This window comes from Chiloscyllium plagiosum, chromosome 2, assembly GCF_004010195.1.
Source record: "Chiloscyllium plagiosum isolate BGI_BamShark_2017 chromosome 2, ASM401019v2, whole genome shotgun sequence".
Taxonomy (NCBI): Eukaryota; Metazoa; Chordata; class Chondrichthyes; order Orectolobiformes; family Hemiscylliidae; genus Chiloscyllium; species Chiloscyllium plagiosum.
The window spans coordinates 82,493,316-82,511,760 of NC_057711.1; the positions used below are offsets into that span (position 1 = coordinate 82,493,316).

At 41.2% G+C, this 18,445-nt stretch overlaps 2 protein-coding genes across 5 annotated transcripts in view; one reads left to right on the forward strand and one right to left on the reverse strand.

Annotated features, from left to right (window-relative positions):
• The window catches only part of LOC122561287 (kinesin-like protein KIF27), a 142,148-nt gene extending 135,264 nt beyond the window's left edge, over positions 1 to 6,884 (reverse strand). For all 4 annotated transcript variants that reach the window (XR_006314985.1, XM_043712962.1, XM_043712952.1 and 1 more), the window contains exon 1: positions 6,642 to 6,884. The gene's annotated coding sequence lies outside the window, so the exon portion shown is untranslated. The remainder of the gene's footprint in view (positions 1 to 6,641) is intronic.
• A 5-nt stretch (positions 6,885 to 6,889) lies between these two features.
• c2h9orf64 (chromosome 2 C9orf64 homolog) overlaps positions 6,890 to 18,445 on the forward strand; it is a 31,316-nt gene continuing 19,760 nt past the window's right edge. Inside the window, exons 1-2 of the mRNA XM_043712979.1 lie at positions 6,890 to 7,026; positions 11,329 to 11,677. Coding sequence (XP_043568914.1) covers positions 11,341 to 11,677 — 337 coding nt within the window. The 5' untranslated portion in view covers positions 6,890 to 7,026; positions 11,329 to 11,340. The remainder of the gene's footprint in view (positions 7,027 to 11,328; positions 11,678 to 18,445) is intronic.

Here is an 18,445-nt window from a genome sequence, read left to right on the forward strand (position 1 = left end):
TGGTAGCCCACAAACCTATCAACACACTGAAACAGCTACTGATGACCCTAAAGGACCCTGTATCAACAACCAGCAAAATAAATCTCATTTACAAAATACCCTGCAAGGACTGAAACAAACACTACATCGGACAGACTGGCAGGAAATTAGCCACCAGGATACACGAACACCAACTAGCCACCAAAAGACATGACCAGCTATCATTAATGTCTTTACACACAGACAAAGAAGGACACTGCTTTGACGGGGACAACACATCCATCCTCAGACAGGCTAAACAGTGACATGCACGGGAATTCCTAGAGGCCTAGCATTCAAACCGGAACTCCATCAATAATACATAGATTTGGACTCCACCATTGGACCCCATTTACTAATCTCTGGGAAAAGAACTGGAAATGATATCACCCACCTTAAAAGACCAAGACACATAAATAGAAAGTGGGACAAAACACAAGCGCATCAATGGACACTCACTGTTGATGTTACCTAGCGTGGTGATGAAACGTCTGAGAATGAACCTACCAGCTCAGCGACCAAACTTACAACCTGAACCTCAACCCGAGTTACATATCTTCTCAAAAATTGCACTCCCTAGTTTCTAAAACCCCACTGGAGGTTTGTTCCACTTATGTGAAACAACATCACTGTAAAAACTGTTAATATAAGACAGGCAGAAAGAAATCCAATAAGAAATTCAGAAAAGAATTCTTAACCCAAAAACATGGTAAGCATGTGGAATTCACTTCCACACGGAGTAGCTGAAGTGAATATTATGGGTGTGTTTAAGGGGAAGCTAAACAAGCCTATGAAGAAGAGGGAATTAAACAGTTATGATGATAGATTTAGTTGAAGGAAGATGTCAAAGAGCTCATGTGATGAATAACTGCCAACATGGACTGGTTGGGCCAGATGGCCTGTTTCTGTGTCACGTGTCCTCTGTAATATTATGTAAAATATATTGGGGCAGGATAGAGCAACAATTAAAAACCATGTGGGATACAATTATGATCTTGCTATCAGAGAAGATCTGCTGAGTTTCTCCAGCATTTTCAGTTTTTATTTCAGATTTCTAGCAACCACGATATTTGGTTTTATTTTCTTTGTAATTTCCAGTTTGCTGATATTTGTGCACTAGCTGCAGAATCAGAGCTAGTCATGCAGCATAATAGACTTGTTTACAACACATGTTCACAACATCAGTGTACAAAATAAAGTGAAGTTATGAGCCAGCCTGTTCCAGAAAGCCCCATCTCGAGCCTAAAATTTCAGCCTATGACCAGAAAATATAATTTGCAAACTCTCTCAAACTGTGTCTATTGATGACAGGGTACAAGCAAGATTACCAAAGCAAGTGTAGCCTTCAGTAGATTTTGAACGAAAAGGAATAAGTGTGCCCATCAGACTGAAAACCTATTGAGCATTAGTTCTGTCCACTATGCTGTGACATGCGAGATCTGAACTATGTACCTGCATCACACTAAACTCGTTTACTTGACCTGCTTTGGAAGCTTCATCATATTGAGACAGTAACAAGTGAGGTGGACTGTTCATTCATCCAGGAGAAAGGACTGCAGATGCTGGAGATCAGAGCAGAAAAGTGTGTAAAGCAGATCAGGCAGCATTCAAAGTACAGGAGAGTCGACGTTTTGATCAAAAGCCCTTCATCAGGAATATTCATTCGTCCAGAATGACTAACACTCATTTATTAAAACAAATCTTGAATGGAAAGTCTGTAATGTTTGTAATAGCAATGGAAGCACAATATGGAAACACTGAGGTTTTGCTTGGGAATTTTGATATTGATTCTAGGTTCTAGAAGAAAATTGATCAGGAATGCTGTGCCTGACATAATTAAATAAGAAATATGCAGATTCATTTGAAAGCTAGTACATATCAAAGGCCAAAAGAAATGCAAGGACCAGAAATTCTCAGCCAGCTGCTTGTCCAGAACTCAATCATCTTCAGAATCCTGTTCTATTTGCAGTAGAAACTTCCAGGCACAGCTTGGCTTTAGCAGTCACTTACATACTCACTAGAACTTATCAATATCCAAGACGATATCTATGACATCTTCACTTCGAAGGACAAGCAACACGGCTGGTAAGGGAGGAGAAAGTGAGACAGAGGATCACTGTGCAGATTTGACACCATGCTTGATTGAAACTTTTCATATTGTTAATTGGTCTTCTTCTGCCCTTTATTTTGCTAAGCTGTTACCCTGAAAAGGATGTGGATGTCACCAAAAGGAAGTGGATACCAGGTCCAACAGTTTGTTAACTAAGAAGAAATGATCTTCCAAGGAAAAGGAGACATCTGCTGAAAACAGGATCATAATTTCAGAGAGACTGGAATCTTGTCCCATAATTATGAAAAAGTTGTTAAATGTGTAATAATTGTGTGCTGGTGGTGGGTGTTACTTGGAGTTTTACTTGACCCGATAAGTGAAACTGCAGGAGTTTGAGTTAGGAAGTATGTGTTTATAATACTTAACTCTGTAAAAAACTGGATAAGTGATTAAAGATTGGCTCAAGTATTGTTCATAATATTTAACTCAATAAAAATAATGGAAAAGTAATTAAAAATTGGCTAATTTACTTGCTTTCAACCAACTGGCTAAACAAGTTTCAATAAAGAGTGAAAATCCTGAGCTCTTGTACAGTCAAACCAACACAGTCACAAGTAAAACATAAAATAGAGTATCCCAAGTTATTTGCTAAACTACTAGAATGCAAATCCTTATAGCATAGGAACCCAAAATAAACAATGTTTACATTAATGCTAGACAGGAAACTCCCATCTCACTACAAGAGATGGTACAGTAGTGCAAAAGAATTGTCAGCAACACTTTTTTCTGTCAATAGTCTTGTTTGAATCATTGCCAACAGAAAAAAATTAAAGTTGGTTTTACAGGCTGGAGTAATGTAATCAGGATCCTGCAATGGTTGCCAATTTACAGAGGAATCTAGATTATCCAAACGACATAAATGGGGAGTATTTTGTTCGGATAATCAAATGCTGGATAACAGAGTTTAGCCAAGCATTGGAACCTTACGATCTTGCCAGATAATCTGAAACATGGATAAGCGAATGCCGGTTAATCGAGGTTCCAAATTAAAGAAGGTTCTCCCAGTGTGGGACAAGAGGTAAGAGGCAAGTTGCCTTTCAACTAACAATGAGCAGTGACACCTCTGTAAATGCAGACACTAGCTTGAGTCTTCAAGGAGATGGGCTGAAAAGTGGGATCTGCTTCTGTTTGGGGACAGGTCAAGTTTCTTCTTGCTATTTTACCTACTCAACTAATTACATATGCGGGCCCAGATAAAATGCCAAATTTAATGGGGAGGAGTCAAGAAACATCTCCTCAATCATTCCATATAATTTTCTTCCTAGCTATATGGGCCTCCAAAGCCAGTGCACAGCAGTGACTTCTGGGATCCAGAACATCAGAGCAGCTTGGAGAGACCATTGGTCAAGGGATTCCTCCCATCCATATCAAGAATACCATGAACAGTTTTAGGCCCCTTATGTCTAAAAAAGATATACTGGACAAAAAAAACTGCAGATGCCTGGAAATTAAAAATTATTGAAAAAACTCAGCAGATCTGGCAACATCTGCGCAGAGAAAGCAAAGTTACTGTTTCAGGTCCAGTGGACATTCCTCAGAACTGCTTGTGGCTTAGGAAAATGTGGGTATATATGCTACAGAAAGGATGATGGGAGAGGGGAGGAGTAAATGATAGGTGGCGATGGAGCCCAGAGATTTTATATATAAGAGAGAAAGAGAAAGAGAGAGATAGACAGACAGACAGACAGAGAGGGGCAGAGAGAGAAAGAGAGAGAAAAACAATTGGACAGACAAAGAAATGTGTAAAGGTCAGTCTGGGGGAATGAAAATCTGCTAATGGAGACTGTTAGTAGCTGACAATAGGTTGTCTGTGGTAGCAGCCCATATGATGACAAGGCCTCATGAGTGGGGGTTGGGATAAAGATATGGGGGAACGGCCTAAATCATTAAAATTGATATTGGGTGCAGAAGGTTGCAGGGTTTCCAAGTGGAAAATGAGGTATTGAAATGGCAGGCAATGGAAAGCTCAGGGTCATTTTTGCAAACGGAATGTAGGTGTTCTGCAAAGCAGTTGCCCAGTCTGTGCTTTGTCTCCCCAATGTAGAGGAAACCATCACATTGGGCTGCTACCACAAACAATCCATTATCAATCCATCCTTTCTCCAACACACATACCAACCTTCTCCTAGGTACAATCAGTTCTGAAGAAGAGTCACTCAAACCAAAACATTAACTCTGATTTCTCTCCACAGTTGCTGCCAGTCCTGCTGAGTTTTTTCCAGCAATTTCTGTTTTCGATCCTCCTACTGTATCTGGTTAGATATTGTTACTTGATGACACTCCTTGCAAGTGCCTTGAATATTTAGCCTAAAAGTGCTTGGAGGTGTAGTGGACAGCAAAGAGGGTAACCTCAGGTTACAACAAGATCTTGACCAGATGGGCCAATGGGCTGAGAAGTGGTAGATGGAGTTTAATTCAGATAAATGCGAGGTGCTGCATTTTGGGAAAGCAAATCTTAGCAGGATTTATACACTTAATGGTAAGGTCCTAGGGAGCGTTGCTGAACAAAGAGACCTTGGAGTGCAGGTTCATTGCTCCTTGAAAGTGGAGTCGCAGGTAGATAGGATAGGAAAGAAGGCGTTTGGTATGCTTTCCTTTATTGGTCGGAGTATTGAGTTCAGGAGTTGAGAGGCCATGTTGCGGCTGTACAGGAAATTGGGCTGAAGAAGGGCTTATGCCCAAAACATCGATTCTCCTGCTCCTCGGATACTGCCTGGCCTGCTGTATTTTTCCAGCATGACATTTTTCAACTCTGGTACTCCAGCATCTGCAGTCCTCATTTTCTCCCAGGAAATTGGTTAGGCCACTGTTGGAATATTGCGTGCAAAGCAGGCTGGGGCTGTTTTCCCTGGAGCATCGGAGGCTGAAGGTGACCTTATAGAGGTTTATAAAATTATGAGGGGCATGGATAGGGTAACTAGGCAAGGTCTTTTCCCTGGGGTCAGGGAGTCCAGAACTAGAGGGCATAGATTTAGGGTGAGAGGGGAAAGATATAAAAGAGACCTACAGGGCAACTTTTTCACTCAGGGTGGTACATGTATGGAATGAGCTGCCAGAGGAAGTGGTGGAGGCTGGTACAATTGCAACATTTAAGAGGCATTTGGATGGGTATATGAATAGGAAGGGTTTGGAGGGATATGGGCCAAGTGCTGGCAGGTGGGATGAGATTGGGTTGGGATATCTGGTCGGCATGGACGGGTTGGACCGATGGGTCTGTTTCCATGCTGTACGTCTCTACGACTCTATAAATGTAGCATTATTAGCGTAGCCACACAGTAAATGGCACATTATCATCTCTAATTTGTTGCCAATTGGTCCACAATATAAACACAATAGTGTGACTTGTAACTCCAAATCAGCTTCAATAACAAACACTGTACAATGTCAGTAGTGTATCCACACCTGGAACAGAGACAAAAACCCTTTCATAACAACAGGGATATTTCAACCACAATCACCAGTCCTGAACTGTCAATGCAACCTTTAGGTTGAGAGGAGAAAGTTTCCAGTGTGAATTAGCCTGGCAAACTAGTGAGAGGGTGAGATGTGTTTTTCTTAATGCACTGACCTAGAGCTTTATCGGGTGATTACACTCATTAGGGCTGCACATCCTGCCAGACTGTTCACTGCGAACAGCTAAATCTAATGGTTGCATTGCCAAGTCAGCCCAGCTTTATGCCTTGGTACTTTTGCCACTTTTGGTGTCTTCTCCTCTTCTTTCAGTCATGATTTCCTTCTCCTGCTGAGCATTAGAAACATAAGGAATAGGAGTAGGAAAAGACCATACAGCCCATTGAGCCTGCTCTACTATCCAACATAGTCATGGTTAATCAAGTTAAACTCCACTTTTCTGAGAGCCCAAAAGTCTGTCTGTATCTGCCTTATAGTATACAAAATGATCCACAACCCTCTAAGATAGAAAATTCCAAAAATTCACACCCAACCAAATGCATAGATTTCTCCACGTCTTAGTTCTAAATTATAGCTCCCATATTCTGAGAGCTTGCTCACAGGTCAGGGAATTTCTCTCCACAGATGCTTCCAGTCCTGCTGTGCTTTTCCAGCAATTTCTATTTTAGATCCTCCTACTACTTATTGGTTCTGTGCTACACCTGGTTAGATATTGTTACTTGATTAGAGTCTAGATTAGATTAGGCCTTCATTCCTGATGAAGGGCTTTGGCCTGAAACATCGATTTTCCTGCCCCTCAGATGCTGCCTGACCTTCTGTGCTTTTCTAGCACCACTCCAATCTAGACTCTGATTTCCAGCATCTGCAGTCCTCACTTTTGCCATTGTTTACTTGATGGCAAGTATTGCAAGTGCCAGTGTCTACCCCATCAGGCCTCTTCAGAATCTTAAATGTTTCAATGAGATCACCTCTCATTCTTCTAAATTCCAGAGAATACAGACCCTATTTACTCAGCCTTTTGGGATAACCCTCTCACATTCCAGGCACCAATTTAGTGAACATTCACCGTACACAGGGGGCCTGTAACTTCTTTCTGACTTACGTCCGGCACGGCTCTTTTGATTTAAGTCGGTGCCTGCATATTTATCGAGGATGGAGAAGTCCGATCAGTTGCGAAGCCAACGACTTGCAGTTACTCTCTGTTTATTAGTGTGTCCTAGCAACATCACTTCCGGCTGGTTCGGACCTTACAAAGATGGCAGCCGGAGAGGGGGTGTTATTGCGCGTGCGCAGAACCGCCAGCCGGCTGGCCGGCCTCCTTCACGCTCGGCAGGTGAAAGTGGATTGGCTCAAAATGGTGACAAGTCAGACATGCCCCTCTTCTGCCCTGGCTGAGGCCGTTGACTGTTTTCGAATACAGTACAAAGATCTGAGAAGCTTTTGACGGAGTCGGAGTGTTGTGAAGTCTGCTTTTTTGTCGTCCAGAGGTAAGTTGATCGGCCAACGGGTTTAGTTGCTGTCTCTTGGTTAACACTCATGCAGAGATGTGGTGCCACGAGGTTTGGTTCCTGGACACCACAATCCAGCGAAATAACCAGCGGCTGGGAAATCTGGCGCTCTGCTTCTTTTATCTTTAGTATCCAGTGTTACATTTAGCCATATTTTTTCAATCACATTCATAGAATCATACAGCATGGGATGAGAACCTTCGGTCTAACATGTCCATGTCGACCAGGGTTTCCCCAAACTTTTTGAGTTTACTGTGATTTTTCGAATACACTAATACTTATTTTCAGGGTAACTTGTTCTGAGAATTATGTTTCACTAGATGTAAATTTTTATTTCCAGGCCTTGACATAAGGCGCATGCACAAGTCTCCGTGACAGCTTTCTAACAATCTTGATTTGAATTTTGAAATGTACGATTTTGTTTTGAGTTGATCGAATCGTAGATCCTTTTAATGTATAATCCAAAACTGAGCTTCCCAAACTTTTTCCTCCAACGTGCTCTCGAGGCTGGTGAACCCTCATTGACGTGGAGATGCCGCTGTTGGACTAGGTAGGACAAGGTCAAAGAACACGCGACACCAGGTTATAGTCCTACAGGTTTACTTGAAAACGCAAGATTAACTATAACCTGGTGTCCCGTGTACTTTACGAGTCTCGTTGCGGTTGTTGGGTAAGTTCTGTCATCGCTTTCAGCGATGATAAAGTGGCCATACAGAACTTTGTGCATTGACGAGGACTACTAAATGTATTGCCTTCCCGTGACATCAGTGCACCTGTGGATTTTGAAATTTCACCTCAGGGACGTGTATTGATTGTAAAGGTTTTATCGTCTTTTTTTCTCCCCAAAATTGCCAATTTGATGAGTATCCATTATAAAGATTTTATCTGGAATGCTTCACTATGTTGGGTCTATCAATGTGGGTGGAAATTAATAAGGAGAAAAACATCATGGTCAGGGGGGCAGTAAACAAAGAAATAACTGATGCATGTAAAAAGATGGCATGCCAATTATCATTGGGGAATTTCAATCTACATATTGATTGGTCAAATCCAGTCAGTCAAGGCAGCCTTGCAGAGGAGTTCATAGAATGCATCTGACAGCTTCCTCGAACAGGATATAATGGAACCCATGAGGGAGCAAGCTATCCTGTATCTAGTCCTGTGTAATAAGACAGGAATAATTTATCTCATAGTTAGGGATTCTCTTGGAAGGAGAAATCACAGTTTGGTTAAATTAAAACACACATGGAGGCAGAGAAGATAAAATCCTATACCAGGGTCTTCATCATTACGGAATTTTTGACTCTGATCTCCAGTGTCTGCAATCCTCACTTTCTCTTTTAGAGTTCACTGAAAACCTGCAAAGGACTACAGATAGGTTAAGTGTGTGAGCAGAGTTCTTACAGATGGAGCACAATGTTGGTAAATGTGAGGTCATTCATTTTGGTAGGAGTAATAGTAAGTTGAAACTTTATTGCTGGAACAGCACAGCAGGTCAGGCAGCATCCAGGGAACAGGAGATTCGACGTTTCGGGCACAGGCCCTTCTTCAGGAATGAGCAGAGAGTGTTCAGCAGGAGAAGATAAAAGGTAGGGAGGAGGGAGTAATAGTAAACTGAGCTATTACGTAAATGATGAAAATTGCAGCATGCTGCTACCCGGGGGGCCTGGGTGGTCCTTGTGCATAAATCACAAGAAGTCGGTTTGCAGCTGCAGCAGGAAATTAAGACAAATGGAATATTGTCCATCTTTGGTAGAGAGAAGGAGTTTAAAAATAGGGAGGTTATGCTGCAGCTGTATAGGATGCAGGTGAGGCCAGTCTGGAGTACTGTGTGCACCTTTGGTCTCCTTAGTTGAGAGGATTTACTGGCACTGGAAGGGGTGCAGAGGAGGCTCACAAGGTTGATTCTAGAATTGAGAGGGTTGGCTTTGTGGGATTGTGTTAAAATAACAAGTGACATCAGTGAGTGGTGAAAATAGCGTCATTATTCAGCAACTACAGTAGCACAAGTTCAAGATGGCAATAGAATCCTGAAGTACAGTTCTTAGAGTAGTCTCTTTATACACAGTTCTTAACTGGAATTTTAATGTACCATTATGGTGTCACATTTTTTATCTATTGTGGTTTGGGGACTTCTGTCCTCGGGAAACAGGAGATGGTTTAAACATTTGTGAAGTGCTGGCTGCTACTCCTGGTAGAAATAAGAGTATCTGTCTGGACTGGTCGCATAATTAAGAGGTGTTAGTCCTTTTTTAAGTTAGTAAATCTGAGTAAAAATACTAGATCCATAGCTGTAAATAAGTTAGAAATTGTACCTGTACTTAATGAAAAAAAGGATATTAAATTGATTACTGCAGCTGGGTTGTGAAATTTCTTTACCATTTGCAGGTGTGAGTTTCATTCATTCACCCTATTTCACAGAAGCACTGTTTTGTCAGTTAAGGGGAGAGTGGCCCTGTTTTAAAAGGTTTGTGTCCTATGAACCTGCTGCACAGCTACCTGATGAAGGAAAAACACTCCGAAAGCTAGTACTTCCAAATAAACCTGTTGGACTATAACCTGGTGTTGTGATTTTTTTTTATCTTTGTCCATCCCACTCCAACACTGGCACCTCCACATCATTCTAATTTAGGGAAACTGTTTGGTGTTCTGTAATCTAGGTGCGTCATGAAAGAAGATTGATAAGATTAATATTATAACCTTTATGGTGACTTGATGGTGGGGAGTCATTCTTCTTAATATATTACTATATTGACACTGATTCAGAGGTAGCTTTTGATGTAAAAATAGGTCTGATAAGAGTTGAAGATGTGAGATAGCAGTAATCAGTTTGGAAGGAATGTTTTAATTTGTAATAGCAAAAGGTCCTACAGAACTGCGGTTTTATGATAGAACGAGAAACTCATTATAGCAAAGTTATGAATGAAAAGGGAATATGGTACAGGTAGACAATCCTTTATCTGAAAAGTTCCAAAATCCGAAAGTTTTTATGTGAAATTTTTGTCTCATTAACAAGGTTCTTTGGCATGCAAACAGTTAACCCAACTCCACATCCACTCGATGCGTGTTACTCATATGTGACATGGGGGGGTCATGGCCCAGCACTGGCAGGCCTCAATTCTGTCTCAGGGCCTGTTACTCATAATGAGTCTACTGTTCGGTAAGATTTTGAAAAATTTCACTGTTGAACTATCACTTATTACGCAATTCGAAAAACTCTGAATTCTGAAAACCAGCTGGTCTAGAGCATTTCGGATAAAGGATTGTGTACCTGTACTCAATAAATACAGAGTGCCTGTGAGTAAGAGAGGAATGAATGAATGAAAACTCCATTTAGTAAATATAGCGAGCTGGTGAGTTAGTAAAGATACCTATAACACAATATCTCTCCACTTATATGGAGAGATTGAGTAGACTGGAACCTAACTCAATGGAATTTAAAAGAATGAGGTGGTATAAAATTATGAAGGGAGTAGATAAGATAGTAGTGTTTTCTCTAGGTTATTTCCTCTGGCAGTGAAATGAGAACTAGGAGGCATAATCCTAAATCTGCTACCCCTTATTTTTGAGGTTGAGTTGAGGAGAACGTCTTCACCCAAAGGATTGTGAATCTGGGGAATTCTCTGCTCAGTGAAGCAGTTGAGGCTACCTTGTAGAACATTTTTAAGGCAAAGATAGATTTTTGAATAGTCAAGGAATTAAGGGGCGGTGTTGGACGGGGCTGGGGACGGGGGGGGCGCGGTGTTGGACAGGGCGGGGCGAGGTGGTGTTGGACGGGACTGGGGGGCGGTGTTGGGGGAGGGGTCTCGTGCGCTGTATGCTGCTGTAAGTCTCCTGAACGGGGAGCAGACTTTAAAAACTCCGAGCCCCAGAGGAAAGGCATTTAATCAATTAACCAAATAATCAATTGTCCAAATGAAATAGTGCCTGGCCATCTCATTTGGATAATCGAGGTTCCCCTGTATATGCTTGTAAAACAAAAATAACCATGTGGCCGAATTTTAAATGGCAGAGCTTCCAGGTTTTAGCATTTATGGAACAAGCAGCTTCATTGGCTCCAGCTTATCTGTAGGTTACTGGCACAAATGTAATATGACACAACTAATTTTAAATATCAAAATATTATTTTTCTTAAAATCAGTAAGTTGCTGGCTGTGATTTTTCAGGTGTGTAAGTATGAAGTGTATGAACTACTTAATCTACTCCTGCACTTTATTGTATGTAATGGCAAACTTCTGTTCATGGTTTAAATGTCTGTTTCATTTTTCTTTCAAAATCTAGTTAAGGAAAAGAATGGATGCACCACTGCTGCCAAGGGAAGCTGGAAAATTTATATCTGACAACAGCAAAGATGTCTTTATATTAGAAAAAGGAGTTTGCAAGGTTGCTGAAATGCTGTTTGAAAAAAGAAATTCAAAGGAACTTGATGCAACAGGATGGAAATTACTTCATGATCTAAACCCACAAACAATGAATGAAGCATCTGTCAACTGGGTATTTGTCGTGGACACCCTCAATTTTTCCTTTTGGTCTGAAAATGATGATCACAAGTGTTTGATTAAATACAAAGGCAAAATGCATAGTGGCTTTTGGTCATTTTGTGCTGCTATTAACAGAGCACTGGATGAAGGTGAGTTTCTGCTTTTGATTTTATTGTTTGTGGCAGATTTTAAAAATCCTACATTTTACTCTTCTTTTTACATGTAGTTTTACATGATTGTTCCGAGTCTTTACATCGGTTTCAAGATTTCCAGTTCGTGGAGACCAGTCTTCTCTTGTCCATGATCATGTAACATCCCTCTGGGCGTCCATTCCCATTACAATGGTCTTCGGGCTCTGAGGCTTCCTCCTGGAACAAAAGCCTGAACTATCCACATCTCCATCCACTTTCAAATGGCTGAGTTTGTCCTCACTTTGAACAACTTTTTAAAGTCTCATTCTTCAGATCAGAGGGGTGTCCTCACCCTTTCACTTCCATCCCACAACAAAGATGGGTCTCCCCAGTGCTCGCTTTTCAAACCATCATTTCAACCTTCGCATCCAAAGGATCATTAGCCACCATTACTGTCACCTCTACCAAGATGTCACAACCAGGCACATCTTCCCCTCACCTTGATGGTCACCATTCCATAAATGAAAGTTGCCTCCAGGACATTGCAACACCTCCCACAGCCCCTTGGCATCTTCCCATACAATCACACAAGGTGCATCACCTCTCTGTTTATTTCCTTCTCCTCACTATCCAAGGCTCCAGACACACCTTCCAGGTGAAGCAACAATTTACTTGCACTTCACTCAGTCTAATGTTATGAAGATGTGGGTGTACTGTACCTTTAAGAAAGATTAAAAGCTAGCAGAACTACCTGACAACACCAAGTGTTCTGAACAAGATATAATGTAACCTTTTGGTTGAGCAACTAGTGTAGCTGGTTGCATGGAGACAAAAACAAATTTGAATTAGGCCAATCCGTTTAAATTATACCCAGAAAAAATACCAAACTCCAATCAAGTTTGAATTCAGTATATTGACAATATTAAAAGCCAAATGACACAATCCGATGCCTTGGGGGTATAAGACCAGGAAAAATTGAACAGTTGAGGGAGAACTGCTAAAAAGACCATAAGATGTAGGCTGCTGGTCAGAACTTTGAGAGGTGCTTGTCTAGAGAATGAGTTTGCACAGAGAATATCATCAACACCCTCCTGGAGAGCAAATCTATAGAAGAAATCTGTAGAAGAGAAGGTTCGACAGCTGACTGGTTTTGAAATTTGAATTTTCCAGTAAATCCTAATTGGGGGGTTTATCGGGCTAGTATTATAGCAAGGAAAGTAAAAGATAGGGTAGAGGAAGGAGTTTAAATAGTTGTTAGTTAATTATTCTCTGTTATACTTAAAGAAATAAAGTTGTAACTTTTTACTTTTAAATAGTTCTTGGCCTCTCGAATTTTCAAATTGCTGCACGGGACAAATTTTTTCTGTGTTGCTGGTTTGAATTAAGCAGGAGGGTTTACCCCGTGATGTAACAGTTTTGGGACTCATTGTCGGGATTTGAACTGGTTTAGACAGATTTGAATAGATTTGGGGGTACAAAAAACCCAACAGATTTAAACACTTGCAGATTAGCGTCCTAAATCTTTAAATCAAATGAAGGTGAGACAATTTGTTTAATTACAGTGACTTGTGGTTGATTAAATTAAAAGTGAGAGAAATGGCTCTTAAAATTGCTAAAGAGGTTCTGGGATTTGAAGATGACACTCAAATTTGCCAAGAACATTTAGAAGGAAAGAAAAAAGCCATAATTTTCAAATTAGCAAAGAAGTTGGATTTCGGTTTAACCAGAACAAAAGTAAAGCTGAAATTGTAAGGGAATTACTCAAACACTTAAGTGTGTCAGAGAAAGAGACAAGTACAGTAGAGGTAGAAAAACTTAAAATTACAATTGAGGAAAATGGAGTTAGAAGATAAACAGTGGGAGAGAGAGAAAACGCTCTTAGCTGAGCAAAGAGAGAGAAGAACAGGAGAGACTAAAAGAAAATTTGAACTTGAAGTTGCAACTTAGTCAGCAAAGTCATAGTAATGTAGGTAGTAATGTAGGCAAATATGTCAAAACTCTGCCACATTTTGATGAGAAAGATGTTGAAGCCACCTTTATTTCATTTGAAAAATTGGTGAGGCAGATGGGAGTGGTCCGAGGATTTATAGGTAATGCTAGTTCAGGTTAAACTGGTAAGCAGAGCTAATAAGGTATTTGCGGCGCTGTCATGTGAGTGGTCAAGATGATAAAGTACAGATATGAGACGGTTATGCGATTATGAAGAGGTTAAACAGGCTATTTTAAGTGAAAGTGAAGTGGTACCAGAAGTATGTAGACAGCGGTTCAGAAACACAAAGAAGGAACCAGGTCAGACTTATGCTGAGTTCAAAAGAATTAAACATAGTCATTTTTGATAGATGAGTGTGTGCTTTGAAAATAGATAGGACCTTTGAGGCTCTACGATAGATTATTCTGCTGGAAGAGTTAAAAAACTCACTTCCAGAGATCATAAAAATTCAAGTGGAGGAACAAAGTTCAGGAAGTGAGAAGGACAGCAGAATTAGCAGGTGCATGTTGGTGCATAAGACAAGGTTCAGGCCAGAATTTCATCCTGTAAGGGATAGAAGTTGGGAGAAAAGGAGATCCTACACTACAGAACCAAGAGTAGAGAGCACTGGTAAGATTTTACCACCGGTTAAAGAAGCCCAGGAGGTGAAAGGCTTTCAGGTGTTTTCACAGTAATGGAGTGGGATACAGAAAATTACAGTGCTGGTGGTTTTAGAAGGGCATTGGGAAAAGGTGTTTTCACTGCCAGAAAGATCAGGTTGGAGTGCCAACCTAAGATGAGGAAATTATTGTGGGAGTAATTGACAGAGTGTCAGTTCCAGGAATTCAGTTTGTTCTCTGGAATGATTTGGCAGGATCCCAGGTGGGTGTGACACCCTTTTGGGGAGAAGCCCAAGGAAGACCAAGAAACTGAGGGGTGAAAACTGATATCCTAATATTTTCCAGACTATGTAGTAACCAGATCCCACTATCAAAAGTCACAGCACAAAGCAAATTCTAAAGAAAAAGATGAAGGAGTTGAAGTTCAGATCGCGGATACTCTGTTTGATGTAATGGTGCAAGAAAAACCTGAACAGGCAGATCAGACAGAAGTGTTTAGTCCTGAAAGGCTAAGAGACTTGCAACAGCAAGACAAGACAATAAAAGATATAGTACTCCAAAAAGGAGGCAGAGAATATTCTGGAGGGTTATTATCCGAAAGATAGAAATTTAAGATGGCAGGCTTTGTACAGGGCAGTCATTGACGTGGGCTCCTCAATAACAGCATTACCAAGGAGATGAGCATGCTGGCAGCTTTGCTGGGGTACAGGTATCTCAATGGGGCAAAGTGCTATTGACTGTACTCACCTCACTCTGCAACTGCCAATCACTCTGGCAGCTGGAGACTGGGCGGGGAGTCCACACCATTAACATCCAACTGCTGTATGACAACAGGTAGTGAATGGAAACAGATCAATGAAGGACTCTAATTTCAAACTTTAAATTTTATTACTACTTTAGACTGAGAAGGACTGTAAAGTCAAACTTTTAATTTATTTTAACTTATTTCTTTGTTTTTCTACATTTTACCTAAGATTTTGCAGCTAGGTGCCTATATCTAAGATGGTGCCAGGACTGGCGACATTGTAAATGTTTCAGTGTACTCCTGTATCCCTCCGTGTAAGTACACATGACGGTAAAGCCTCATTCTAATTCTATCTTGGCATCTGTTATGTTGCTTTCATTCTGCAGCTGTCTGATGTTCCAGGGACATTTGAACCACTCACAAGCCTTAGGGTGACTGCTGGACAACAAGCTTAATGGCTCTTGTACACAAACCATGCACAAATTCATAGTGTGTACATAATGAAAGTCATGCTTTGATGCCAAGTGTGTTAGGGAAGATCATTGCTGCATTGATACAACATGTCAAGACCTCTTGGGGAGCCCCGTTGTATTCTTGGCAGAGCAGGAGTCAGAATTTATCTCAGTCTGCTGCACGCAAGGAGAAAGTGAGCACGGCAGATGCTGGAGATCAGAGTCGAAGAGTGTGTTGCTGGAAAAGCACAGCCGGTCAGGCAGCATCTGAGGAGCAGGAGTATCGATGTTTCGGGCATATGCCCTTCATCAGGAATGAGGCTGGACATGCTAGGCAAACGCATTAACATTAAAAGACAGCCCTGCTCAACAATGAGCGCCTCAAGAGGATGAAGAGGGAGAGGAGGAACAGGACGTGTGGAGGGAGCAGCTGGAGGACGGGAAGAGGAAACTTGGAGAACCCATTTCTGGCAGCACTGTCCTTGAAGGTGATACAGGAAGGGGAAGGTAGGGACGTGGGTTGTGGTGGGTGGAGTGTGAGAAAGAGAGTTAGGTTTAATAACAGTGCCACCTTCAATGATTTCAGTGTTGGCTATTAGCTATGACTGCAGCAAGGTGCTGAGCACCATCTCCTCTGTGGGAATAAGGAAATCCAGCTGTACCTATGACCCTCAGGATATCTCCTGCAGCCTATGGATGTGCACATCGTGTCCTGAAGGAGAGAGTGAAGATCCCCAAAGAGTACCATGTAATCTGGTCAAAATAGTTGAATAGCTGATAGTGTGTGTGTGCACTGTAAGACCTGACTGTGTGGTTTGCAACAGTGTTAAATGCTTAAGAGTGTGCTCTTGAAAGTCAGGTATGAGCCCAGAGTGATACAATGGTTGGGATCTGAGATTTAGAGATGTGGTGTTTAATCAGTCTGGAGATATTGTTACATTTGGCAGGGTATGGCATTTAAATAAATATTCATTGTATATGTCTAGTTGTGTAATGTCATTACCATTCATATCGTTCATGGAATGCCCTGCCAGTAGCAGTGGTGGACTCTCCCTCTTTATGGGCATTTAAGCGGGCATTGGATAGGTATATGGAGGATAGTGGGTTAGTATAGGTTAGATGGGCTTGGATCGGTGCAACATCGAGGGCCAAAGGGCCTGTACTGCGCTGTATTCTTCTACATGCCAAATGGTCGGTAAGCCACAGGTGGTAACAAAACCAGCACCTTTGTTGCCAGTTCCTGTATTTTGAAGAACCTTTCACACGGGTTATAATTGATTTACGTAGGTCCCCTCCGAGAACTAAAAGTGGTAGCCAGTACTCGTTAACAATAATACATGTGTCTACCAGATCTCTGGAGGCAGTTCCATTACGGAGTATCAAGGCAAAAAGGGTAGTAGAGGAGTTAGTTGCTTTCTTCACACTGTATAGGCTACCCAGAGATTCACTCGGACCAAGGGTCAAATTTTACTGCTAGGCTGTTAAGGAGGTTATGGAATACTTGGGTATACAGCATTTTAAATCCAGTGCGTATCATCCTGAATCCCAGGGAGCGTTATAAAGGTGGCATTAGATGTTGAAGGCCATGTTGAGGGCACACTGTCAGGATTACCTGAATGATTGGAATAAAGGTATCCCATTCGTATTGTTTGCCATTAGAGATGCCCCAAATGAATGTACTCAGTTCACTCCCCTTGAGTTAATATTTGGGCGTGAAGTGAGATGTCCTTTTGAAATGAATTGAAGAAAAATTGACAGGATTAAAGTCTGAGATCTCATACTTAGATTATGTATCGGATTGAGGGAGAGATTAAATAGAGTAAGTGAGTTAGCTAAACAGCACCTAAAGAGGACACAGTGGAGAATGAAACATGTGGCAGAAAAAAGCTCTGCGACTCTGACGTTTTCCCCAGTGGGTGATGTGTTCGTACTGTTACCAGCGATAGGATATCCCTTCAAAGCCAGGTTTTGTGGTCCTTATCAAATTGAGAAAAAGGTAAGTCAGTGAACTGTTATGTCACTGGGTAAGTCCTCCTGTTTAATTTTAACCACCAACACAGAAAAAAATTATCCTGTGCAGCAATCTGTGAAAATTCGAGAGGCCAAGAATGATTTTAAGTAAAAAGTAACAACTTTAGTTCTTAAAGCATTACAGAGAATAATTAACTAACAATGATTTACAACTCCTTCCTCTCACCTATCTTTTACTTTCCTTCTACAATACTAGTCCGATAAAACCCTCAATTAGGATTTACTGAAAAATTCAAATTTCAAAACCAGTCAGCTGTCGAATCGTCTCTTTATACCTTCCTCTATAGATTTGCTCTCCAGGTCAGTGTTGATGCTATTCTCTGTGCAAACTCCTTCTCTAGACAGGTACCTCTCAGAGTTCTGACCAGCAGCCTACAATCTGTTGGTCTTTTTGGCAATTCTCCCTCAACTGTTCAATTTTTCCCGGTCATATACCCCCAAAGCATCGGATTGTGTCATTTGGCTTTTAATATTGTCAATATACTGAATTCAAACTTGATCTGAGTTTGGTATTATTTTTCAGGGTATAATTTAAACTGATTGGCCTAATTCAAATTTGTTTTTGTCTCCATGCAACGAGCTACACTAGCTGCTGGACCAAAAGGTTATATCTTGTTCAGAACACTTGTGCTATCAGGTAGTTCTGCTAGCTTTTAATCTAAATTAAAGGTACATCCTCATAACACTAGTCTATGTATTTGCTGCTCACAATGCAGTCTCTTCTACAATGAGGAGACAAAACCCCAAACTGGATAACCGCTTTGTAGAGCACTTGCATCAGTCCATAAAAATAGCTCCAAGCTTCCAGTTGCCTACCACTTCAATGCACCACTGTTTCCATACCAACACTTTTGTTTCAGGCCTGTTGCAGTGCTCCATATAGGCTTAGCACTCTGTCTGTCTGTCTGTCCCTGTCTCTAGCTTTCTCTACTTATCCATTCACTCCTTTTCCCCTGACCCTTGGCATAA